The 27731-nt window shown below is 36.8% G+C and overlaps 1 protein-coding gene across 1 annotated transcript; it reads left to right on the top strand.

Moving 5' to 3' along the window:
* Positions 1 to 26086, top strand: LOC109836069 (ubiquitin-fold modifier 1-like). Its single transcript, XM_020403987.1, has 4 exons — positions 1 to 145; positions 238 to 335; positions 11653 to 11685; positions 25762 to 26086. The coding sequence occupies exons 1-4, from the start codon at positions 78 to 80 to the stop codon at positions 25839 to 25841; spliced, it is 279 nt and encodes a 92-aa protein (XP_020259576.1). The 5' UTR covers positions 1 to 77; the 3' UTR covers positions 25842 to 26086.

The following is a 27731-nucleotide window of genomic DNA, read 5'->3' as shown; positions in this document are numbered from 1 at the left end:
ATTTTTGAGAAAGGGCCGGTTTTGAAAATTTTGTGATTCAACTGGTAACATCTCATCTGTCTCTCTCTCTCAGAGAAATGGCGACTGGAGGAAAGGTGTCATTCAAAGTGACCCTGACATCGGATCCAAAACTCCCCTTCAAAGTGTAATCTTTGCCTCATTTGTCTTTGATTTCTAGGGTTTCGTTCGTCAATTTATGTTTTTTTTGGGAATTTTAGTTCGTCGATTTTTATGCAGTTTCAGTGTTCCGGAGACGGCGCCATTCACTGCAGTGCTAAAATTCGCTGCTGAGGAGTTCAAGGTTCCTCCTCAAACTAGCGCGATCATCACCAATGGTACTGATTCTTTTCGTCTTATGTTTCTTATAGCCAAAAAAGTTGTTATTATTATTTCTAGTTGCAAGTGTTCGAGTTATTGTTATTAGTGACAAATTGTCTGCGAATTTTTAGTTTTATAATTTAAGGCTTTATTTCTCATATTGGTCGTTTGGGCAAGGGGATCAGAAGAAATCTGTGCAAGATTGTGATAGGAATCAAGTTATTAGTGTTGCATTTCTCATTGAAGATGGCATGTACAGTTTGTTTGGATTGATATATTAGGAATATTGTTGGAGAGCTGTAGAAACAAGAATTGAAGTTGGATTTGAATCCCATTTGACCCTAATGGAGGAGAAAAAGGAAAAGAATTTTTTTTTCGGGGGGTTGGGAGGACTAGGAGATATAAAAGGGGAAAGGATTGACGAAAAAACGTCTCAATGGAACACTTACTTCAGTATTTATATTTAGATTCTATGTTCAAAATTGATATTCAACCTGTTAAACAATTGCGACTATCAATGAGCGATTGAAGTGTTTTCACAAAAAATTTCATACATTTAAGCCTAAACTCCTTTAAAATCAAATGCAAAAGAACAAGGATCATTTAATATGGTCGATATAATATCTTACATTCATAGGTTGAAATGATGAAGTCCAGAAAACATGTTAACAGTAGACTGTATCAAATGGCATCTTCTACCAATTCACGTGGTGCCATTAAAATTATACAAGTCTTGAATAAAAGTCTGTAACACACATACTGCCATTGATTAACTGGTTTAATTTGCATAATCCAGAGTTACATGAATGTTATAAAGAACATCTTGCATCGTTAAAATTTTTAACCTTTCTTCTCTTGCTAATATCAAAGAAATCTCAAGCATGTTCATTTGTTTTACTATGGACTAGATGATGGGAAACCGAAAATAGTAATTGTAGGTTATCTTGTTGTAGTGTGTCATGATGACATTGCTCAAGGTATGGAACTACTTTGGAGTGTGGGAAGCATAATATTCATGTGGCGCTATGTTACCTGGGTACTTCTATTAGGAAGCTGTACCCATACCCAACACATGAATGTACATGGAAAAAACAATATTCATTTGTTTTCTATTAGGAACTACTTTGGAGTGTGGGAAGCATAATATTCATTTGTTTTTTCGATCTATTTCTTATATTGATCTTATGTACATGGAAAAACAATATTGATCTTATGTAAATTATTAATTTTAACACGTATGAATGTACATAACATGTATATATTTATATATATAACCGTGTCCCTGTACTCTACATTTTACAAATTTGCCGTGTCTCGTACATGTACCAGTATCCATGCCCGTATTCGTACCCATGCAACCTAGACATAGCGAAATGCTTAGTGAATTGGTTTCCTAACAAGGTGGTAAGATCTAGCAAAACAAAGTGATAACCTGCAATTTTGTTCGGTAGTATGACACTTCCTACAATTTTTTATTTTAAATAAGACCACCTTTCAAGTTAGAAAAAGGCGATCATCTAAGCGAAGCAAGACTAGATATTCAAGAATTTCATAAAAGAGCACTTAATGTGTAATTAAACTTTGTGTCAATAATTTATAAGACGTACAAAAAATTCATAAATATCAGGACTAAGGTAAATTTTGTCCATTTCCAAGTCATATGTTTCCTTGCATTTTACTTCATTACTGTTCTATTAGAAAATAAAAATAAAAAGATTTTAAAAATTTTCCTTGTACTAAAGGCCATGTGTTGTGCGCAGCGGAAATTTCGGCAGCACCTCCGGTGCGCAAGGTGCACAATAAGAGATTAGATCACAATGAAATTCTCGTTTCTCAAAGGAAACAAGAACCAAAAACCAGATATCTTATCAAAGTGAGATATCAGCTCTTCCTATCGTCAGCTCTAGGACTGCGCGGCGAGGAAACCTACAAGCTATTACAAATCACGGCAAGAATACAAATTTTACGTGGTTCGGCAAATAGCCTACGTTCACGGGGTAAGGAGGGGGAGATCTACTATTAGAGGGAGAGATACAACAAGGATTTACAATCTCTCAATTTAAACTCTCACACAAACTCTCAGATCCTTCACACAAATATCTCTTTCTACAAAAGAATGCACAAATCCCAAAAAGAGAGCCGAAGTTGTTCTTTGCCCGCTGCCTTAGCACATGAATCAACCGCTAAACTTCGTAGCCGCAAAACCCTGGCTTGCACTCCGCGTTTTTTCTCTGCAGCCGCAAAGAGAATCCCCACCTCGCTTACACAGCCGCAAAAACACAAATCCTCCTTGCACACACTTCTTCACGAAACCCTAGAGGGTTTTATAAGGCTGATCCAACTTCGGGTGGGCCATCAAGCATGCGAAACGAAAACAAGAAACCGCTGTATGTGTAAATTGTGAGCATGGGGTATCATGCACGTGGGTGGACCCCACATCCCACCCATCTCACGTCAGTTTCACAATTCTCCACCTCCGTGAAGTTTTCCCAAAACTGAGCCGACACCAAAGCATCTAAATGTCTCACTTGTTGTGTCCAGTACGTCGTGAAGCTAATTCACGACAACGGACTTAATCCACAGTGAACCCGAACGAGAGTCCAAACGATCTCAACCCCATCAAAACCAACTAATCTAACCGGCTGAATCTAAAGACTGTCTACGTATCCTTTTGCCCAAGGAATCAAGCCGAACGTAGTTCACCCAAATGGCCTCGAAAGGCCTCAACACCGAAGAATGTTCAAAAGTTCCAAACAATGACCAAACTTGACACCTGAAATAACTTTGGTCAATATATCTACAGGGTTATCCTTCGTGTGGATCTTCTCCAACATGACGTCTCCTTCATCCAAAACGTTACGAACAAAATAGAATCTGACATTGATATGCTTTGTGCGTGCATGATAAACTTAGTTCTTCGCTAAATAGATAGCTGATATGCTATCATAATATACCCGAAGGGTCTCCTGTGTAATCCCCAAGTTCTCCAATAATCCCTGCAACCACAAAGCCTCCTTCACAGCTTCAGTCAACGCCATATACTCCGCCTCTGTAGTGGAGAAAGCCACTGTAGACTGAAGTGTGCATCTCCAACACACCGGTGCTCCTGTTAGTGTAAACACATATCCGCTAGTAGACCGACGCTTGTCCAGATCTCCCGCATAATCAGAATCCACGTAACCAATACAATCCTGCTTGTTCTTCTCATTCTTCTGAAATACCAAACCAACATCCACGGTACCTTTGATATATCGTAGAATCCACTTCACGGCCTTCCAATGACCCTTCCCGGGGTCGTGCATGTATCTGGATACCATGCTCACGGCCTGTGACAAATCTGGCATTGTACACATCATCGCATACATCAAGCTACCCACAGCATTGGCATATGGAACTTTGGACATGTATTCACGGTCCTCAACTGAAACATGTGACATCTTTGCTGATAGCTTAAAGTGGGGCGCTAATGGAGTACTCACCGCATTGACATTGCCATCATAACTGAATTTCTTCAGCATCTTCTGCAAGTAACTCCTCTGTGTCAACTTCAACCTCCCCTTCACTCTGTCCCTCTCGATCTCCATACCCAATATCTTCTTTGCTTCTCCAAGATCCTTCATCTCAAATTCGGATGACAGCTTCTCGATCTCCATACCCAATATCTTCTTTGCTTCTCCAAGATCCTTCATCTCAAATTCGGATGACAGCTTTTTTTTAAACTTTCTAATAGCTGAAGTATTCCTGGAAGCTATGAGCATATCGTCAACATATAATAGTAAATAGATATACTCATCATTTTGTAGCTTGTGCATGTAAACACACGGGTCAGATGGGCTCCTCGTGTACCCTCGGTCAATCATAAAGCCGTCGAATCTCTTGTACCATTGTCGCGACGATTGCTTCAATCCATAAAGAAACTTCTTCAGCTTGCATACAAATTTTTCCTTTCCTGTAGTTTTGAACCCCATAGGTTGTGTCATATAGATCTTCTCTTCTAAATCTCCATGTAGAAAGGCTGTCTTTACATCCATTTGGACCAAATCCAAATTCAGCTGTGCCACCAATGCTAATAAAATACGAATCGACGAATGCTTTACAACAGGTGAAAATACCTCGTTGTAATCAATGCCCTCTAGTTGTGCATATCCCTTGGCAACCAATCTGGCTTTGAATCTAATTTCCCCAATAGAAGATTTCTCTTTCTTTGCATACACCTACTTGCATCCAATAGCCTTCTTACCTTTCGGTAGCTTTGCAAGTTCTCAAGTGTCGTTCTTATGAAGAGACTGCATCTCTTCCTTCATAGCTTCCCTCCACCTAATCGAATCAGAGCTTGACTCTGCTTCCTTGAATGTAGAAGGAACTAAATCATCAACGATTTCTACTGATAAAGCATATGCAACCATGACATCGTCATATCTAGCTGGCCGACGAATGTTTCTTCTTGGTCTATTAGCTGTAATGGACTCCTGAACATGACCCTGTTCCTGAGTCCCAACATCCACTGTATCCTCTAAATGCCCGACTGTCATCTCATCTCCTCCCAGTGCCACCTCTGTAGGAGCCTCAATGGATACAATGCTATCTGGAGTGGGTGGAGTCACATCATCCTCCACCTGCTGTGATATCTCCTGAATCTGGTCTTCCTCCACCTGCTGAGGAACTTTAATAATTATCTTCTTGTCCTGTGGATCCCATAACTTGAAGCCTTTAACTCCATCTCTAAATCCCACAAAGACTGCTTTCATCGCCCTCGGATTCAATTTATCATCATTGACATGGTAATAAGCTGGACACCCAAATATTCGAAGCGACTCATAGTAACTAGCTACCGACCTAGACCAACGCTCCAACGGAGTCTTCCCCTGTATCGCAGTGCACGATAACCTATTCACGAGATGGCTCGCATAAACCAATGCCTCGGCCCAAAAGGATCTTGACAATCCACTCTGTGTCATTATACATCGCACCTTCTCCAGCAATGTACGATTTAACCTTTCATCCACCCTGTTCTGTTGCGGTGTCTCACGTATTGTGAAGTGTCGCCTAATGCCGTGATCCCGGTAAAACTACAAAAACGGATCACTCTTATACTCTCCACCGTTATCAGAACGTAGAGTTTTTACCTTTCTACCTGTCTGCAGCTTCATTTTCTTCTTCCACTCCACAAAAATATCCAAGACCTGATGTTTATGCTTCATCGGTATACCCAATTCCTTCTGGAATAGTCATCAATGAAAATGATAAAACAGTTGGCCCCACCAAGTGATGTATGCTTGGAAGGGCCCCAAACATCTGTGTGAATATAGTCCAATATACCTTGGGTATTATGAATAGCGGTGCCGAATTTCACTCTTGTCTTCTTTTCAAGTATGCAATATTCACACAGCTCCATCTTACAGGTCTTCACACCCTTCAATAGCCCCTGCTTCGTCAATACCTGCAGGGACTTATCACCAGTGTGTCCTAATCTCATATGCCATAAGCTGGTAGCATCTTCCTCTGTGGTAATCGAAGCTGCCAGACCTCTTGTTACTGTCTTGTCCTTCAAGTAGTAAAGATTGTTTTCTCTGACACCTCGCATCACCACCATGGACCCCTTTGTGACCTTCAGAGTCGCATTCTCCAAGATCATCTTATAGCCAGCTGCCTCCAAAGTTCCAAGCGAAATAATATTCTTTGTCAATTAAGGAACGAATCTTACATCCTTCAGCTCCCGAGTCACCCCATCACACATCCGAATCAGTACTGTACCAATACCACCAATAGGACATACGTGATCATTACCCATGAGCACAACATCCCCCCTTTCCAACTCCTCAAAGCTGGAGAACCAATCCCTCCTAGGGTAAATATGGTATGTAGCACCAGAATTCATCATCCACTCCGTAGAATCAGCGTAACAAACTGACGGTAATGTAGAGCAAGAATAGCTTGAAGAATCCGTATCCGAATTATCGTCACTAGCCTTGACAATATTCACTTCCGAAGCTTGTACAGCTTTCCCTTTATTCTTCCCGGCTTTGTCTTTTAACTTTGGGCAGTCGTTCTTCCAATATCCTTCTTTACAAAAACGACACTGGTTCCTACCAATATTTCTATGACCACCTCTTGACTTCGATCTTGAGCGATCACCTGGATGACGGTTTGGACCACGGCCTCGAACTGCTAATGCATCTTTCGATGCCTTCTCGGAGGGTTCGTCATTACTCTTTCTCAACTCATAATTCACCAAAGCTGAGGTCACCTCCTTGTAGCTAACCGTAGTTCTTCCATTTATCATAGTAAGAACAAACGTACCAAAATCATCTTCCGGCAACGAACACAATAATAACATCGCTTTGTCTTCATCCTCAACCATGATATCTACATTTGCCATATCTGAAATTAGCTTCGTGAAGTTGTTAACATGCTCCCGAATGAAAACTCCCCTCTCATCTTAAATTGGTAAAACCTCTTCTTCAAGTGAAGCCGATTCTCAATGCTCTTCGTCAGATACTTCTCATTGAGTGCGATTCTCAATGCTCTTCGTCAGATACTTCTCATTGAGTGTTTCCCACATTCTCTTCACCGACGTCTCGTTCATTACGTCATAAATAAGATTTTCCCACATTCTCTTCACCGACGTCTCGTTCATTACGTCATAAATAAGATCCGGCGTCAAGCATGACCAAATAACTCCACAAGCTCTACTATTCATCTTCTTTCAAACATTGTCCTCCATATCAGCGGGTTTCTCTTGTAACTCACGAGTTTCCTCCAAATTTTGTGCATCCAAGGCGTCCATTACTTGACACCTCCACAAACCAAAATTGATCTTGCCGTCGAACTTTGGAACATCAATCTTTGTATTATTGATGCTCAGACTGTATCGCCTTCGAAAGAGACGATCCTGATGTGCTTGTTTCTCCCATGTTGTCGATCTAATTTTTTAAATAGGAGTCCTTCAGCGAATCCTTCGATCAAGCCCCAAATTCAACTCGGAGCTTTGATACCACTTGTTGTGCGCAGCGGAAATTTCGGCAGTACCTCCGGTGCGCAAGGTGCAAAACAAGAGATTAGATCACAATGAAATTCTCGTTTCTCAAAGGAAACAAGAACCAAAAGCCAGATATCTCATCAAAGTGAGATATCAGCTCTTCCTCTTGTCAGCTCTAGGATTGCGCGTCGAGGGAACCTACAAGCTATTACAAATCACGGCAAGAACATAAAATTTACGTGGTTCGACAAATAGCCTACGTCCACGGGGCAAGGAGGGGGAGATCTACTATTAGAGGGAGAGATACAACAAGGGTTTACAATCTCTCAATTTAAACCCTCACACAAACTCTCAGATCCCTCACACAAATATCTCTCTCTACAAAAGAATGCACAAATCCCAAAAAGAGAGAGCCGAAGTTGTTCTTTGCCCGCTGCCTTAGCACATGAATCAACCGCTAAACTTCGTAGCCGCAAAACCCTGGCTTGCACTCTGCGTTTTTTCTCTGCAGCCGCAAAGAGAATCCCCACCTCGCTTACACAGTCGCAAAAACACAAATCCTCCTTGCACACACTTCTTCACGAAACCCTAGAGGGTTTTATAAGGCTGATCCAACTTCGGGTGGGCCATCAAGCATGCGAAACGAAAACAAGAAACCGCTGTATGTGTAAATTGTGAGCATGGGGTATCATGCACGTGGGTGGACCCCACATCCCACCCATCTCACGTCAGTTTCACAAGGCCATGATAGAAAAACTGAATAGTCATAATTCTTAAAGAGCTTTGCTAATGGTTGCCTATGGTCATCCGTTAATGTAGATTAAATGCAATAAATATGCACTCCCTCCTAATAATATAGCTCAGTTGTCATGATTGATTCTCTATCCTCTTCTTCACAAAATTTATTTCTTCAATTAGTTGTTATGTGTGTGGTATAAGCACTCCATACTATCACAAAATTAGTACTAAAAACCAAAATTTATTTATTAAAGAACAAAAATCATTTCTCTTCTCACTGCCTAAAAAATTTAGAGCATGACTAATTAGTATCATAGTAATCAATAAAAAATAATAACTAATCGAGCCTAAATACCATCATTGATTATCACAAAATAGTACATTAAATACAAAATGTACCATCCAAAAATATACCTACAATAAAAAACAATTTAATTAGATTTGAATGCATAATGTTTGCCCAAATTGAAAAATAAAGGTCACAATATTAAAGCACTACTTGCTCTCTTAAAATTTCATAATAATACATGTCAAAAGAGTTTTTTTAATCATTTTTGTGGAGGGAAAAATTCTAAAAGTTGGAGGGATAAGTTATATTACCGCCACTAATATGTGACACTTTTAAATGACCGAGTGGAACCAATGCTTAATAGGTTCCAAGTTAAGCTAATTCAAGGATTTTTTTTTAATTTTTAATTTGATCCAAAAATATCAAATAAGCACAAGATAGAAAGAAAGGACAAAGTGAGGAAGGAATTACTAGAATATTTGCTGAAGGGGTATCTTTCCTAAAGCTCACTATTACAAAGAGCTCATAGGATTTATTGCAAATGACTTGTTTGTGAGTACAACTAGGCTCATAATGATTAGACACCTTGTTTGTAAGATGCTGCAGTTCAATTCCAGGTCTTGGTCCTCTCTCTTCACCTCTCTTCTAATCCATTCTAAAACATAGGAAGATACCTTTTTCTCCTTGTATGCATATCTCATGCTAGCATGGCGTCAAGATCCAAAACTATTTCCTTAAGAGCTTAAGGCAATAGGGCATGATGCTCTAAAAATACCGAGTGTAACCGAAACTTACTAGAGTCCAACTTGAGCTGATTCAAGGATCTTGATAGAGGTTAATTTTAAATTTCATCTAGAAATATAAAAGAAGCACACGATCCAAAGTTCAAGATAGAAAGCACAATGTAGAAAGAAACGAGAAAGTGGGAGGGGGAACAATGGAATTATCTGTTTGAAGAGGCCCCTTTTTCTATACTTCATTATTAAGAAGAATAGGACTTAACTGACCAATAACTTGTTTATGAGTATCATTTGGCCTGTAACAATGAGGCATCCTGTTGTTGTATAGTATGTTGTAGTTTAATTCTAGATCTTGGTTTTCTTTCTCCCACCTCGCCTCACTATGTACTCCCTAAAGAAGGAAAAATGACGCAAACAGTGTATGTAGCTGACAAGTACTTGCCTTTACCGTTGAACTAGAAGATTTTAAATAAACAACAGTCCTAGGTTGCATCAGAATATTATGATCTTTTATTACTTTATCTATGTCCCTAGTTTTATAAGAAAACCTAGTTTGCAGGTGATGGTGAACGTTTGGTAAGCCCTTTGCCTAAATTAAAATTTTTAATTACTATCCTATATTTTAACACTAAAGGTATGTGCATTTTCCCTCTGGGGTTTCTTTCATTCTCATGTAATTTGTAGGATTAGCTTCGTTTCAACTCAGATGTATTTCATGAGTAACTGTATCATGATACCTTGTACTCTAGTACAACCACGAGCTAGAAATAAATAGTGAGTAGGATAGCTGCCGCTTTGTATATCTCTATCAAAGTTAGGCATGTATCAAGTACTGGAATTTGGCATGCTAAAATTAGATCTAGAAACCCTCCCTAATACAAGACATGGATCAATTGTTGGTCTGCTGCTTTATATATGAATAAATCTGATTAAGGTTGCGTATTCACTCTTGATAACATTTTCACAATATTTGAAGTTTTTAGAGTTTTAAACATACACAAAACATTCTATTGATCGTATATGTGTATGATCACTTTTGGTACTGAAAATGTTCTACCAATTTCATAACAATTTACATGCCAATATGTGCTCTATATGAGGGTTGATAAAAGTACCAAACTTGACACTAAATGATGGTTATTACAAAATTCATAGTTAAGGTCAACAGAAAAATATTTACCAGAGTTGGATCGCACTTCAAATTATAAAATCAAGACTTGCTACTATCTGGACGATCATGAGTTCTAGTGTTAGGTAGGAACCATCTAAACCATTATAAAAAGAAAAGGTAATTAGTGTTAAGAATGAAGCAACATTGCAACAGTATCATAGTTCTCAATTCTCATATGTTAATTTTGAACAATCATTATAAACAAATACTCTGTAAGTACCCAAGGTTTTAAATGTCGGATGTCAGGTTCATGTCGGACGACTGAAATCCATGTCGGATAGCTGAAATCGGGGATATATCGGGGGATATAGACTAAATATCGGATTACCATATCGGATGGTGCACATATATATAATATCAAGTCCTAAATGTAATCTAAGCATTCCTAAATTCAATATAAGCATACTTTATAAATTCTAGAGGCGGCGCCGGTGATGGGTGGATTCCGATGTCGCAGGGAGGCAGTGCCGACGACGGGACGTCGTAGGGAGGTAGTGTCGAGGTCTTCTTCTTCTTTGTCTGCTCGAGGTCCTTCGAATGATTCACCGACCACCATCTTCCCTTTATCTCGACGACGGGATACCCCGCCGTCCTTGGGTTCGGTTGGGGTTCGGATTTCGAGGCGCAATGGGAGATGGACGACAGGGGGAGGGGGAGAGTGCAGAGATGGAGGTGGGGGAAGGGCGTCGTCGTTCACGAAAGGAGTGATGGGTTCTCAAGTCCGCTGCAGCCTTAATTTTTCTCTTTTCTTTCTATCGGCTTCATAAGAAACCCTTAAATATGAGAACTGGTCAAACGGGTTTGGATTTTTATCACTAAACTCAAACCCAATAACAAAAAATAGATCTAAAAAAGGGCCATATCGGTCGATTTTTCAAAGCTAAAAAATCGGTCGATATGCCCGATATGACCCCGATATTTTCGATTTAGCCTTGAAAACCGACATACGAGTTGAAAACGCCCATGTCGTGTTGCTCAAGCCCTCAAACCGACATGTCGGCTGACATGACATGTCGGCCGACATTTAAAACCTTGTAAGTACCTTATACAATCTATTCAATGTCCTAAATGTAATATGAAATTATATTTGATATTTTCAAGTGCAATTAAAATCCAGTGTAAATCAATTAATGTTGACCTGAACAAGAATTCTAATCCATTTCCCTAATGGATTTGGTTTGGATATTACACAAATGATAAATCCTATCTGAGCCCAATTAGCTGCCTAAACCTAGCCAAGCTGATTAGGTAGCATCCCATTTACTGTTTAATTTAGTCCTAAAATTTTATGCTCATATTTTGATTTCCTTGTAGAACTTTTAAATGGTCAATCGTTATAAATGTTGTTATAGAGTTTTCGCAGACAATAACTTTATGTGTATATTTCCCTAATCTGTAAAACCTTTTTGTTTTGCAGATGGTGTTGGTATTAACCCTCAGCAAAGTGCAGGTAAATCCTCGATTCTGTCAAATATGCTCTGAATTAGATTTATTGGAAATCTGGTCTATTTTTTATCGTATGGTACTCCTGGTTATTTCTATACTAGCAACTATATTACATGGGTACTCCTATTTTGGAAGCTATACCTGATACGTACCCATACCCGTACCCAAACTTTTTGGCAATTCTTGAATATATGCATACGTTGTTCAAGCGTGTATTCAATTATATACTACATTTTTTCATTTAAAACACTCCTCATACACTTCTTGGATGTATATTTTACACTTCACATCTATTTCTAATAGATTGACCTTATACAAATGAAAAAATGATATTGATTTTATGTCAATTATTAATTTTAATACATATAAATATACATAACATACACATTTTTAGCCGTGTCCCTGTACCATACCTTTAACAAATTTTCCGTGTCTAGTACCCATACCCATGCCCATGCGACTTAGGCGATATCTAGTGGTTGTACTAAATCTCTCTTTTGACTAACAAATATCAAACTTATGGGTAGTCTCACCAAGTTTTGCAACTCAGATATTTTTGCTGTTTTTTCTATACAAACATTCAATTATAAATAGCATCTATGACTTCAAATTATCACCCATTTCATTGTATGCAATATTTTCCGTTCTACAAATATATAGGGCATAGTAGAAATCTTTAGTTAATCTAGTAAGCGCCTTAAACCTGGCATCTTCATAGCACTTTCTGACAGTACACTTTAAAAGAGGTGACCTGTTTTTGCAAGAGTATTTATTATTTGAATGTGTGGATAATCTTTTGAAACCTTAGATAATTGCATTTGATGAATGTTTTCCTCAAGATTGATACTGTGATGTTTTTTGCAAAAGCAGTTATCGTTCAAATGTGTGGATAAGCTTTTGAACCCTAGTTAATTGCATTTCATAATTTTTTTTCTTCCAGGTTGAACCTGCAATCAAATTGTATTTTCCTCGATTTGGATTAAGTGGTCATGTGACATGTCTGTGAGAGTTTCGGAGAAAAATAATGAAAGTAACATGATCATATTTATGTATAGATACATGCATACATGTATATATACATATACATACACATACATGTACACATAACACATCATATAATTACACACCAACATATATATAGGAAAAATGAATATGATGTGGTAGCTCATTCTATTGAATGAGCTATACCAAGAGATATCCTGGTGGTGAGGCCTAAACTGCTAGTCACATTTGAATGGATGAACCCGTACTTTCTTGCTCTTGTGCTCATTTTGCTAAATGACGTGACATCGTATCTATATGTTACCCATCTATCTGCTAGTAGAAAATTAGGCATCCTAGATAGAAATATCCGTTTAGGATTAGCATCCTAGATGGAATTCCTTCTAGGATGTTGCATTCTAGAAGGAATTCCATCTAAGATGAAATTTCGTCTATGATGCTAAAACATCCTGGACGGAATTTAGAATCGTAGATAGAAATTTCCTTCTAGGATGCACACAAATTCTACTCATTAAATTCTAGTAATTTGCTGCCATCTTATACCAATGATTATTGATGTATTACAAATGTAAAGTTATACAAGTGCAGGAATTACAAAGAGAGAAGGGAGGGAGGGAGGGAGGGAAAATTGTGTTATTGTAGCGCATCTAACTTCATATAGTAGTAAATGTCATACATGAACTTATACAATATGCCAATTAAATTTACAATAATTCAAGAAAATGGCATGTACAGTGGTCGTCGTTAACTAGATACATAAATCTCAACAGAAAAAACTCAAGGACAAGAACCTTCTAAGATGAAGGTTCCAAATTTGTATCGAGTTGCTTTCTAAGTTCTTGTAGTGTTTCAATCTAAAAAGCTCCCGCCTGAATGCCTTTAATAGCAGTAAGACCTACAACAACATGCAATTTTCATAAACAAGCCTGATGATATAGCAAAAATGATTCATCGAGTTGCCTTCTAAATTCACTGGGGTTCAACCTTAAGACATAATATGATGCACACTCCAACTAGACAAAATAGTAAGTCATCAAGTTCTTAAATTACAAGTGTTAGGCTTATCTTCATATCAAGCTCTTAAATTACACCTAACTTTCAATTCTGCATTTCAACTGTAAAGCATTAGAATACTTTAGTAAAACACAACAAAAATATTCTAAGACCTAATGAGAGACCTAAAAAAGAATGGACATACTCATAATGTAGTAGTGAGCTTCAATGGCTTGGCACCTTGCATGTTGATTATGCCTGTAATGCTCAAGTTAAATGAATGTAACTTTTAGTACTTGGTAAGATATTAAATAAACTTTATATTTAAACAAAGACATATGGTAGATATTTCTATGCATTGTAGAGTTAAAGTTCTACCCTACCACTAATTGTCTCTACTTGATGGTGAAAGACATTCACAATTCAAGAAAGCAATATCAGAGGAAACTGTGTCATATTTTAGCTGAGATCTAACAAGATTAAACAAGGTAAGATAATGAAGTGCAAAATACTAACAACAGTAGATGTCATGAATTTTTTTTTTATAGTTGCAGGAATGAATTTATGAAGGTCAGATTACTCATATTCGTAACCCTCTAATTTTTATTTTGATAAAATTATTAATCAACGATACGAAAGAAAATAAAAGAAAAAGTTCATGTTTGAGAAATTTCAAGGAATACAAGTAGACCTATAATGCATTGATTGAAACCTTGTCACTCCCCGATATGTAGATGCCCTCGAGAAAAGCCACCGCGAAGTGGGGGACTATGACGTAGCACGATCTATCAAGCTCTATAAAAAGTGATTAAACAAACTAATATGCAGAGTAAACGCAAACTCACACTAAAATTATAGCGGAAAATAACTTTAAATATCAAACAATATGAACTAACAATTAATAGTAATAAATGATGCCAACCCATAGCAAATAAGTAATGCGTTTGCGATAAACCTGAGGCGTGAAACGTCGAGCACCGTCCACAAATCCTAATTAAGTACTCAGCGTTGGAGTCGAATTCATATTAGCTAGATCCTGTGAAAGGGTTTGAAAATAAAATGGTTAGTTCAATATAAATCAAGGATGCAACAGTTCTAATTAACCACAATATAAGTAATCTGATTAAATGAGAATAAGAGTTTAGATCTGAGTTTTGTAGTTCTCTGTCACTGTGGAATTATGCAGGGATCAAATCTGTGAATGAGGCTGCAATGTTGAGAATACCGGGCACTGTCCACGATATTTGTTAGGGGGGGCGCTGTTCACGATACTGTTCACCGAACTGTTCACGAGGCGCTGTTCATGGTGGTCTCTATTCATGGCACTGTTCATGGAACTATTTGCGGGAGGCTTAAAAAGACGCAATTGAAATCACTCTAGAAATCTCCAATAATTCTAATTCAAATTTCACTGCCTATTACATGAAGTTCCTCCCTATTATAAATGGTATAAATCCTGTCATGGTATAAATGGTATAGGTAAAGGTGTATATAATCTGGTGTTTTGTTTACTATCCTTTGCTACTTGACAAACCCTTTAGTGTGACGCTACTTGTGCAACATCTTTTTAACACTAGGTCAATAAAATCTATCCTTAACCACAAACATTGTCTTATCATGACCAAAATGTTCTGTAGCTCCTCTTGCGTGTAACTCCCAAATAGGTTGATCCCTAAGTGACGTGTTGGGGATGCACAATCGGGTACCTTTAAACAAATAACAATATATGATAGTAAAACCTACTATACTTTAAGGTGGGTCATGTGTAAGAGAAGTGTAGATATCACTAAAATCTCTAGAAGCGGAATACTCTCCTAATATTTGTTCAAATCTAATTACTCGTACATTCATCGTGTTTAATATACAGAATGTCCTGCTTAGTGCATCGGCGACTTTATTTTCTACCCCGGATTTGTGTTTAAGTACACATGTGTACTCCTGAATGAATTCTACCCATTTAATATGTCTAGGCCCTAAATTTTTCTAGGAATTCAAGTATTGTAAGGCTTGATGGTCAGAGAATAGGACGAATTCCTTAGGTAACAAATAGTGGCGCCAATACCTAAGACTCTGTATCACATCATAGAATTCTTTATCTTGGGTCGATTAGTGTTGTCGAGCATCATTTAATTTTTCACTAAAGTAAGCTATATGATGACCCTCTTGACTCAACGCTCCTCCTATACCTACTCCTGATGCATCACATGCAACCTCAAAAACTTTAGAGAAATCAGGCAGACTTAATACTAGGGCAGTGGTAAGCTTCTCCTTAATTTCCTCAAATGCTCTAGTAGTAGACTTAGTCCATTGAAATTCTCTTTTTTTAAGACAATTTGTAATTAGGGACATAACGGTACTAAATCCTTTGACAAATTTCCTGTAAGATGTAGCTAGCACATGAAAGCTTCTGACTTCATGAATGTTCTTAGAAGTAGATCACTCTCTAATAGCCTTAACTTCGTCAGGGTCAGCTCATACTCCTTCACTAGAGACTACAAAACCTAGAAAATTGACTGATGTAGACATGAATTCACACTTATTTAGATTGACATATAACTTTTCCTTACAAAGGACATCTAAAATCTGTATTAAGTGAAACATATGTTCCTCCCGGGTTTTGCTAAATATTAAAATATCGTCAAAATATATAACAACGAATCTTAGGAACGGACGCAAAACTTGTGTCATTACCCTCATAAAGGTGCTAGGTGCATTGGACAATCCAAAGGGCATAACTAACCATTCAAACATCCCGTCTTTAGTCTTAAATGTGGTTTTCCACTCATCACCATCACGGATACGAATCTGATGATACCCACTTCTAAGATCAATCTTAGAAAATATACTAGATCCTGCTATGGCATCTAATAGGTCATCTAGTCTAGGAATAGGGACCTTATACTTAACAATGATCTTATTAATTGCTCGACTATTTACACACATCTGCTAACTACCGTCTTTCTTAGGGGTAAGCAAAACAAGAATGACACAAGGACTCAAGCTCTCCCTAATGAAGCCTTTTAGCTATAATCCATCTACATGACAGTGTAATTTAGCATGCTTAGTAGGATTCATCCTATAGTGCGGCAAATTCAGTAAGGTGGCCCTTGATACTAGATCTATAACGTGTTGAATGTCTTGCATTGGAGGTAACTCATTAGGGAGTTCATCGGTCATGACATCCTTAAAATTGGAAAGGATTTGACGAATTTCGGGAAGGTATTTTGGTGGTTCACTAATAGTGTTCGCGCCAATGGCCACAATCGCATACATAAAACCTTCTGGAGCGCTCTCCCTAATGAATTTATTTTGAGTTAAAATGTGAACAAATTTGTTTTGCTGACTTTTTCTAGGTGGAGTGGTACCTTTAACATTCTTAGGTTCTTTTGGTTTTGTCGGATTTAAGACTATTTTTTACTATTGAAAGTGAAAACAAAGTTGTTTGACCTTTTGAAACTAGTAAAATCTCTATTGTATAGCTAAGGTTGTCCTAATAGAATGTGGGCAACATCCATAGGGAGGACATCACATCAAATATGGTCTGAGTTGCTAGGCAACTGAATAAGAATTAAACATCTTTGGGATACAGGTATAGCAGTTTTATCTATCCAGGCGACATTATAGGGTTGTGGATGTGGTTCTGGCTTTAGATTCATGTGTTTAAGTGCTGACTTGGTTATTATATTGACACAACTATCTCCATCTATTACAAGCTTATATATTTTCTCATTAACTTTAAAGTAGGTGTGAATGATAGAGTTCCTATGCTAATCATCTTCATTTCGTGTTGTTGCTAACGTACACCTCATAACGCCTAAAGAGGTGGCTAATAACTCATCAGCATCGCTATCCCTATTATTAACCTTGTAAACGTCTTCTTCCTCATCTTCATCTTCTTCTATTTCTTGGCTACCTGCTCCTAGGTGTAAATTACGACTAGGGCATTGGTGTGCATAGTGTCCTATACCCTCACAATTAAAACACTGTTCGGGTTTCTTGTCTTTCTTTGTGGAGCTACTTACAATGGTCTTTCCCTTTTGATCTGTAGACTTGTTATTATAACGTTTTAACTTGTTATCTATTTGCTTTTTAAACGACTGTCCTATTGGGTTAGATAACTTCTTAGTGCTAGGTGTCTTAAGATATTGCTTAAATTCTTGAGCAACTTGGTAGGCATGTTCTAACGAGGTTATTGTATGAGGAATCGTTTCTATCCTGATGTCCGCTCTAAAACCTGTACGAAACTTAGACAAAGTAACACTAGGGTCTTCGTGAATATCACAATGAACCATTAGTTCATCAAATTTGCTCATATACTCTTGGACGGATAGACTACCTTGCCGCAAAGTGCTTAATGGATCTAACAATTGGGTCTTATAGGTGAGGGGTAAATACTTTTCATTTAATCTTTCTTTTCTCCCTTCCCAAAATTCTATAGATGAGCGTCCTAAATGCTCTAGCTGACTTTCAACCGAGGTCCATTAAAATTTTGCAAGGTCATACAACTTTATTTTCACGAATCTAACCCTACGATCGTTAGACATATAATACTAGTCAAAATAGTAGTCCATGTCTGCCATCCAATCACTAAGAGCCGGGGGATCATATCTTCCGTCGTAGGAATAGCTTCTACTTTAACTCGCTTCGTTATACCATTGAACCTATTCCCATCCTCTTAACCTCCATCTAAATTTCTTCTAAGAAGGAGAAGGCAAAGTCTATTATTTGGGTTTCGTATTCTAGGGTTATCCCTAGGATGTTCATCCTTATCCTGGTTGTCACCCTCTAACTGATTAGCTTCGAGTTTAGTGACTCGCGTGTTAAAATCTTTTAGAGTTTTCAAGATTTTATCTAGAGCTTCATTTATATCCTGTTTAGCCATATAGATCGTTTCGCTACGTAACTACATACAATTAGCAACCTATAATAGAAAAGAATTGAAGAGAAAAGAATTAAATTAAGATACAATTTTTTTCTCTTTTTTTACCTAAGCTGGAAATAAATTGTCCTAAAATTTTTTTCAAGCTCTTCTAAAAGAAAATTTGCCAAAATCAAGAACTATAAATAAAGCATTTTCTAAATTCGAATGAACTACAAATGTTTGTTTTTTTAACAATAAAATAAAACTAACCTATACCTTAGGTTGAGGTGCTAAAAGAGGCCTAACTGCATCTATGATTTTGATCTAGAGTTTGTGCAAACATGGATTATTACAAACATGCAAGTGATAATAATCAGGATTAGCATAATTGACATGACACCTCACACTTAATGATAATTTTTTTGGTTGCTAATGATTTTAAACCTAGTCTGATACTAATCTGACGTAGCACGATCTATCAAGTTCTAGGAAAAGTGATTAAACAAACTAATATGCAGAGTAAATACAAACACTAAAATTACAGCAAAAAAATAACTTTAAATATCAAACAATATGGACTAACAACTAATTGTAATAAATGATGCAAAAACTATAGCAATTAAGGAATGTGTTCGCAATAAACCTGAGACGTGAAACGTCGAGCATAGTCAACAAATCATAATTGAGTACTTGACATTGAAGTCGAATTCCTATTAGCTAGATCTTGCGGAAGAGTTTCGAAATAAAAGGATTAGTTCAATATAAGATCAAGGATGTAACAGTTCTAACTAACCACAATGGAAGCAATCTGATTAAATGAGAATAATGGATTAGATCTGAGTTTTGTAGTTCTCCATCACTGTGGAATTCTGCAGGGATCAAATCTGTGAATGAGGTTGTAACGTCGAGAATACCAGGCACTGTTCACGAGGCACTGTCCATAGGTGCTGCTCACAAGGGTCACTGTTCACACATTGTTCACGATGCTGTTCACATGACTGTTTGCAGAAGGCTTAAAAAACACAATTGGGATCACTTCAGAGATCTCTTTAATCAATAATTCTCATTCAAAATTCACTGCGTATTACATAAAAGTTCCTCTTATAGTGAATAAAGATAACTCAAATCTTATCTGAAAACAAATCAAATCTTATCTCTAAACAAATTTAATCTTTATCTAAAAACATATAAATGCTCATCTCTCTAAACAAATCAAATCTTAACAATCTCAATCCTATCAATAACTTTATTCTTATCCTAACAATAACTGAGTAAAATCAGTCTTTATCTCAAATTGAATAAAATCTGATGATATCTCAATAAGATCTACAATGTCAAGTCCCTCTGGAATAGAATCGGGTATATTGATCCCTATCAGACTAGATATGCTATTTTGGAACTTAGAACAAAACAAAACAAAAGAAATCACCTTAATGTTAAATCAGTACTTGTAAATAACACGATTACCACATTTGGCATGTTTCCATAGGGGTGGGTGTGAGTCTGGCCGGTTCAGGCCTGTGACCTGACCCGCTGGGTTCAAGGCCTGGCTAGGTCCAACCCGAGCTTGCTCCGGTCAAAGTGAGTTGGGCCTATTTCTCTGATCCTTAGTCTGGGATTGCACCCGGCCCGGCCCACGGCCCATGGGTTGTGGGATAGCCCTAACTTTTTTATTTTTTTATTTTTAATTTGTAAACTATATTAACTTTATATTTGTATTTATTAAATTATATTTAAATTATTTTTTATTTTACTCTTTATTTGGAATAATATATACGCACGCACAAACAGTGACACATTGTACAAAGATAAAACATCACAAACACAAAGATATACGTGATTCGGACTTCGATGGAAGATCTATGTTCACGGGAAGTTAATAACTTTCCTTTAGTTTAAATTTAAATTACAAATATAAGAGGAAAAAGGAAAAAATGTTAACCATTAATATTTAAGGAGTCGAATTCTTTCAAGTTATATTTATCAAATTCTTCAAGGAAAGGTCTTGTTTACTGTCCTTGTGACCATTTTTCTGCATCGAGCCATTCCTTTAAACACACACATCTCTACATGTGTTGCTGTAAGCTGTGTTCTCCATTCGAAAATGACTCTCCCCCCTGCTCAAAAGGCACTTTCTGATACGACCGTGAAACAGGAGGAGTTAATATATCTCTAACCACCGTAGATAGAATAGGGTAGTTGTGGTCTTCTTTCTTCCAATATTCAAGTGCATTAGTTTTCTTAATCTCTTTTATAATATCTGCTATATTACGCCCATAATCCATACTGTCAGAAAAATCTAAACATTTTAGATAAATTATCAAGTTTAATTCTGGGATCCATAATAGTTGCTAAATAAAAAATAAATAGCATATTCTCAAAATATTTTTTAAACTTATGCTATGCAACCTACAAGAAAGTCATGAGTTCTATATTCTGCAAATAATTCAATAATATTATTAAGATGATAAAACACTAAATGAATAGTGGAACAACGAACTCCAGAAAGTGTTCTAGTTGCTACCTCAAACTTCTCAAGAACATGATAGAAAACTTCATAAAGATTCCACTCGCTAGATGTTATGGAAAGATGAGATAGATGTTTACATTCAATAAATGCATCAATCGCTTTTTGGTAAGTGATGGCATCACTAAGCATATTGTAAGTATAGTTCCATCTTGTCTTAACATCAATTTGAAAACTTTTCTCCTCTAGCCGTAAACGTCACAACTCTCCTTAAAGGACTATATTCTTGGACCACTACCTCTCATAAAAGTGATAAACCATTTTAGTATCTATAAATACTGATCAAGATATTTCATTCCATCCTACACACAAAGGTTAATGATATGTCAAACACATCTAATATGAAAACAAATTTACCCTTTATTATCAGATTCAAAATTTCTTTCAATTTTTAAATTGCTGATGTGTTTCCTGAAGCATTGTCAAAAGATATAGAAAAAAATTTCCTCTGTCCCATAGTCACGACAAGTTTCTGAAATTGCATCACAAACGCCTTGTGCATTATGCAGATATTCAAACCTCCTGAATGACAATTCTTTTTTGAAAAATCCAATTTTCACCAATATAATACGGAGTAACACAAATATAATGATTGCGATTAAGAGACTCCCAAACACCAGAAGTCAAAGCTATTTTGGTGGCTACAGCAGATAGAGTAGCTTACATGATAATTTTTAGCATATAAAAGACGTTCAATTTTTCTTGTAATTCTTTTGCTAATTTTTTGATATTCTGGACAAAAATAACTTTTAATATATTTTTCAGAAAAATCTTTTTCAATAATATTAAAAGGAAGCTTAGCTTGCACAATAAACTTAGCTAAGTTTTCCTTAGCGAGTTCGAGTTTATACCTGAATATCGATAACCCACCTGTACCTCTAACAATCTGTGATTAAGTTTTTTTAAATGTCGAGATAGTGTTCCTGTTCTGTAATTCTTTCCAAATTTTTAGATAATTTGGCATGCTAAACAACGTGCCGATCTGTTACTGTTTGGATCTAGAAATTTTTAAAAAAAAGCCCAAACCCATGAAGAATCTTTTGATTTTTTTCGTTTATTGGAAGCATGTTCTGTTTCAGTTACTTCTTCAATTTGTGTCTCTAGAACTTCAGTATCTGAAGAGTGAGAAGTCGGAGACGGATGTCGAGGAGGTTGGGGTGGAGGATAAGAAGAGATAGAATGTCTTGCCATCACAGAACTGGGTGGTAACGGCCCACATGATTGTTGTCATTCCATTGGAGAAAGTGAAATAGAGTGTCTAGAAGTAGAGTCTTGAGGAGCATTACTTGTGGTTACTCTAGGATATGTAAATAGAACGGTACCGTTGGGATGAACAATATACCCGCTGGGAATAGAAGGGTAGTAAGAATCGTAAGGTGCATTATACATTTGGTCATTACTACTATCACTGGCTTCATGTGAATAATGTTGAGAATGTAAAAATAGTGTATAACCACTTCCACCTGCAATGGATGGAGAAGAGGAAGAATCATGTGAGGAGGATAAGTAGGGAGAGTATAGTGAATAAGATGAGTAGGGATCCATCTGATTTTTTTTAATTTTTTCTAAGAAAACTTTGGCAAAGAGTGTATAGAATATCTTTTGTAATTAGAATGAGATATATTGATAGAAGTTATGAGATATGAGAGTGAAACAAGTCCTATTTATAACAGAGGGAAGATATTCATTGGACATACCTTTATCTTAAAAAAAATTAAAAAAGAGAGCTGTTGACTCTCTCTTTTTAACAATAAGCAGCAATGTTGTTGCTGACTGCTCAAAAGAGAGAGCCACTAGCTCTCTCTCTTTTTAGCCTTAGCAGACTAAAAAGATGCTCTTTTTAGCTTGCTAAGGCTAAAAAGAGCATCTTTTTAGCTTGCTTATCCTCTTTTTAGCTTGCTAAAAAGAGAATCCTTTTAGCCTGATCTTTAGCAGGCTAAGATCTTTTTAGCAAGCTAAAAAGAATTTTAGCAGGCTAAAAACAGAGCCTGTGACCCTGTCTCAGTATCTCTCTCTGTTTGGAAAAAAAGGAGACCGACCTCTTTTTAGGGAAAAATGACGTATCTGGCCTGATACCAGCATGTCAGACTAGGCCAAAAAACTAGATTGCCGCCAGCAGGGCAGTTGCTAGCCTGCTGGTAGCGTCGCAGCAGACTGCTGCTCTTAATTATATGGGTTATTGTTTATATTAAAAAAAAAAACTAAAAATTAAATTTTTGGGTCGGGCCGGGTTGATGGTGGATTGGGTCAAGGTGGGCCGGGCCGATTTCTCTCGTCCCAGGTTTGAAGCTGGACCCAGTTCGGCCCGTGACCTGCATATATCACAAGCCGGGTCTTGACCCATGCCGGGTTGGGCTAGGTCAGCTTGTGGGTCGATCTAGCCCGCGCCCAACCCTATATTTTCATGCTTATTTAGTTGTTCAATTATGAAAACACTGTGCAAAACTATGAGCTCTAATGACAGAGTATATATAATCAAAAAATAAAATTAATCACTGCTAGTGTAATGTTTTCTTTCTCACTAAATTGTACCTGTTGAAAAACACCCACTTCTTCCCATTGCAAGCTCTCGATCACATTCTCCTCCAACAACTCCACTAGTTCCACCTTACAATTAACTGTCACAAGTTCCTCTAGGTTACTAGTTGCATCATCCACCTCTCCAATATGCGGAAGCTTCCATATCTTTGACGAGAGATCCATACACCCTTTACCATTCCCCTGATTACCAAGACTATCAAATACAATCATCACAAGTTGATTGCCAAGTCTATATACATTGCATAGGCCAGGTTGTGTTACTGAAGTTCTGATGGCGAAACATTGTGATATGTATGTACATTAACTCTATACACTTGTTATGAAAGTTTAATCATGCTTACCAAAAAAAAAAGATCAATCAATAAAAATGTAAGAAAAATCTTTTTCCAACATAAAGACCATATATTCAAGCATCATACATGACCTTTAATTAAGTTAATGTGATAATTAATCGAAACAAACCATCTCAGATGAATACATTCTTCTTCAATAGGATGTTATTAAAGAGCAAATGCCGAGCTTGTAATTGCCATCTAGGTTAAAAGATTACAATAATTTGTGATAAGAAATGTCACTTGATCTTAAGCCGAAGGGAAAAAAAAGTGGGCCACTTTCGAAACTAATGATTTAGGGTTACAAGATACGACGAATATAGAGATTACAACAAGAGGAAGACAATGTTTTGTTTGTAATTTATCAAAGCATATATTATATACCTTATCACTCGATAAATAAAATTTCTTTGCCCAAATGCACCAATGGAGGAGATCTCCTGCCAAAGGAAAGTAGACAGGATAAGGAGAGGATGCAATCTGAGACAAAGAGGTTTTATTTTATTGGAGCGGTGGAGGGGAGCTTCGGGCGGAGGACGTTTTGGGGGCTTGGGGGTAGCGGAGATGGGCGAGGAGGCCTCTTAGGGTTATGGAAAGTTTGAGAGAGGGTTTTGAAAATTTGTGGACGGAGGTATGAGAATAAGGGGAAAATATCTTGAAAGGTGGCAGTTTTAGAAAGTTTGTGAGCCAACTCATGCCAAAACAAAAAAAATAGGTTTTTGTTGTTACTTGTGCGTCTCACTATACTAGATGAGTTTTTCATCTAGGATGCTCACATCCTAGACAGAGAAAATCAGTCTAAGATGTTCTGTCTAGGATGCAATATTTTTTACTATATTATATGAACTGGGAAGGGCCAAGTTAGGTTCTCTGTGTCTGTTGTTAATATCGCTAAAAAATTCTTTTGACACTTGCTAAGTTTATGATAGTTAATGCAAAGAAAAATATTTCATGTGTTAATTTCATTAAGACCTTAGTGGGAGTTTAAAGAGCTAAATTTCATGTTGATTCCTCTTAACCCTAAACCTTCTTAGCCCAATTTCTTCTCTCTTCCATTTCCTCTTTATTTCCCTCCTTTCTTCTTTGACAAACCCCTAAATTCTTCTTTTCTTCTCCACCCCCTTACTCCAAGTTTTCTTCTCATCATCTTCTAAAACCCCTAAGCTCTTTCTTCTCCCGTTTGGAGAGGCATGAAATACTTCCTGTGTTGCAAACTTTCTTAAGTACTCTTCACGTGAGAAATGATACGGCAGTATTTAGAACTTTCACTGGATTCAATGAGTTTAGTCAGGTTTGCCTGAAATTTGCGTTATAATATATGTTAGTGAAATAATTTCTTGTAACATCAAAAATCAAAACAATGTAAGGAATGACCTATGTGAAATAATGAAAACATCTAGCATTATAATATATCACCATGAAATTTTTGTATGTAACAGCATATTGTAGTTGTAGTTGTAAAACATAAGAGTGGCGTCCTTACAGGGATAACATAGTAGTAGACCTTGGATCGAGACATTTTGCATAAAATTAATGTTTTCACATTGTGCATTGCCGACTTCATGCTGAATATGCGTGCTATATTCCATGGAGACTCCAACTTATAATATTTTTCTTTTCATCCTCATTTTGGGTGTACTGCCTTGGACACCCCAGCTTATAAATATTTGGTTAGGTAGTAATTATCTGCTTACACTCGTCTCGTGTATTCTATTTACACTCATCTCAGTGTATTCTCTTTGATGAAGTTTATACTTTTTGCTAGGTTCCATCCAAAATAAAGTTTTTCCAAAAGAATTCAAGTGCTTTTGTTTGTTCATTCAGGTAATGTCTTTCTTAAACATGGCTCAGAACTGCGCCTGATACCTCGAGGCAGAGTTGGAGCTCAAGATGCGTCATTTTAGATTGAACAACCAGTCTACAAGCTACAAAAATCCTTTCAACTTAGCTATTCTTAGCTTTCTTGATGTTTTCCTTTGATTAACGGTGTTTGATACTTCATACTTGAATAGCTGGTGCACAGTAAAATATGTCCTCTTGTGTTTATCTTCTGTTCCTTTATAAATTGTGATACATATCAGTTCATAAACAATGTATGGAAAAATATGCTATACAACGATTAATAAAGCATTATAAATTTTTATGATCATAAATCATCGTCAACTCTTATCGCCTTCAAAGGGTTGCAGTGATTTTTTTCACTTATCGTTGTGTAAAAACTAGCAACCTTGATGACATCTAGACATAATTTTGTGGTAATTAATTTACCTATGAGATCACAGTATAGGACTTGCAGATTTATGGATTGCCAGTTGCTTATACCTGTCTATAGGGGTGCATTTGGTCTATATATGGCTCAGATATGATACTTATCATATCTATATCCGCTTACTCATTTCGGATACAGATATACCTCGGTAAGAAAAATTCATATCTGTATCATCTAATATTGGATAAAGATATGGATATACATACGGATATATAAGCGGATATGTATATAGATATAAGATGAATATGAGAAAACTAGATAACATTGAAAAAAATATAGTTCATGTGATACGAAAGAATTCATTAATATGTTCATTATATCTGAAAAGCTAAGATTAAATATCTTGATCTTCAAAATTAACCACAAATTCGTAATATGAGGACAAACCATTGTAACAATATGACTAATATGTATCAGATATTTCGGATGCGGTTCTGGATATTTCACTATAAAACTATCGTAACCATATCCTATTGGTTATAGATTTGAGTAAGTATATCCGTATCTTAGCGGATACGGTTACAGATATTTCTTCAGGTATGAATACGGTTTAGCACCCCTACTTGTCTGTCATGTGTTTTGACTGCTATCATCTTCATAAGGTCCTTCTCACTACAGTCAAACTTTAAAGTTGTGATGGGACTTGAGGGCTATAATTTTATATTTTAACATGTTATCATAGGTTCAATGTTCTTTTCATGAGAACAAATTATGTAGCAGTGTTTTCTTAAATAAGTATGCTTTACATGTTATTGGATAGCAGGTTCCTAATATGTTTCCTAATTTGTTTTGGTAACAGGTTATTGGGATTTCTAATCTGTTTTGGTAACATGATTCCAAATCTGTTTTGGTAACAGGTTATTAGGATTCCTAATATGTTTTGTTTTAGAATTCCTAGTATGTTTTTGGTTTTAGGATTTCTATATATATGGAACGATTGGAAGAGAGAATTGAGCAGCGAAAGGGATATTTGGAGCACAGAAAAGAGGTATTTTCTGAGCTATTGGTTAGAGTTTTTTTGGAGAGAATTAGAGATTTGTTGGTGAGATTAATTGGTGAGTTCGAGTGATTTGTAATCTCAGTTTGTCCTCTTCTTCTCTATTAGTGAAAACCCCATCCCCTTCTTGCCCCGTGGACGTAGGCAACTTACCGAACCACGTTAAAATTGGTTGTTTATTGAGTTTGTGCCGTTATTTTGCATTGTTTGGCATTCTCTCGGTCTTTGTTTGATTTGGTCTCTCGAAGCACATCGGTTTTGTTTTGACTTCTGTCGCGCACAACAAGTGGTATCATAGCTCGGGCTACGCTTGGACTATTTGGAGGAGTAGATCGTTTTGGAGGCTTGTCTAGGGTTTCGTTTGGTGATAAAGGTGGGATCTTTTTTGGTAAAGACTCTATCTTTTTCAATTTTGAATCAATTCTTCGTTTGTTCCGCTTTGGTTTGTTGGTGCTTTGAGAAAGATGGTCGAGAAAGAAGAAGTTGTGGAGGGTACTTTCGACGTAAAGACCGTCCAAAGTTTGAATA

The sequence above is a fragment of the Asparagus officinalis genome, chromosome 4, assembly GCF_001876935.1.
Source record: "Asparagus officinalis chromosome 4, Aspof.V1, whole genome shotgun sequence".
NCBI lineage: Eukaryota > Viridiplantae > Streptophyta > Magnoliopsida > Asparagales > Asparagaceae > Asparagus > Asparagus officinalis.
This window is presented reverse-complemented; position numbering and strand designations above follow the sequence as displayed.

Excerpts from the sequence above, each read along its gene's own strand:
- LOC109836069 (XM_020403987.1), top strand. The coding sequence starts at position 78 with ATGGCGACTGGAGGAAAGGTGTCATTCAAAGTGACCCTGACATCGGAT. Across the intron at positions 146-237 it reads CCAAAACTCCCCTTCAAAGT|TTTCAGTGTTCCGGAGACGG; the intron begins GTAATCTTTGCC and ends ATTTTTATGCAG. Across the intron at positions 336-11,652 it reads TAGCGCGATCATCACCAATG|ATGGTGTTGGTATTAACCCT; the intron begins GTACTGATTCTT and ends TTTGTTTTGCAG.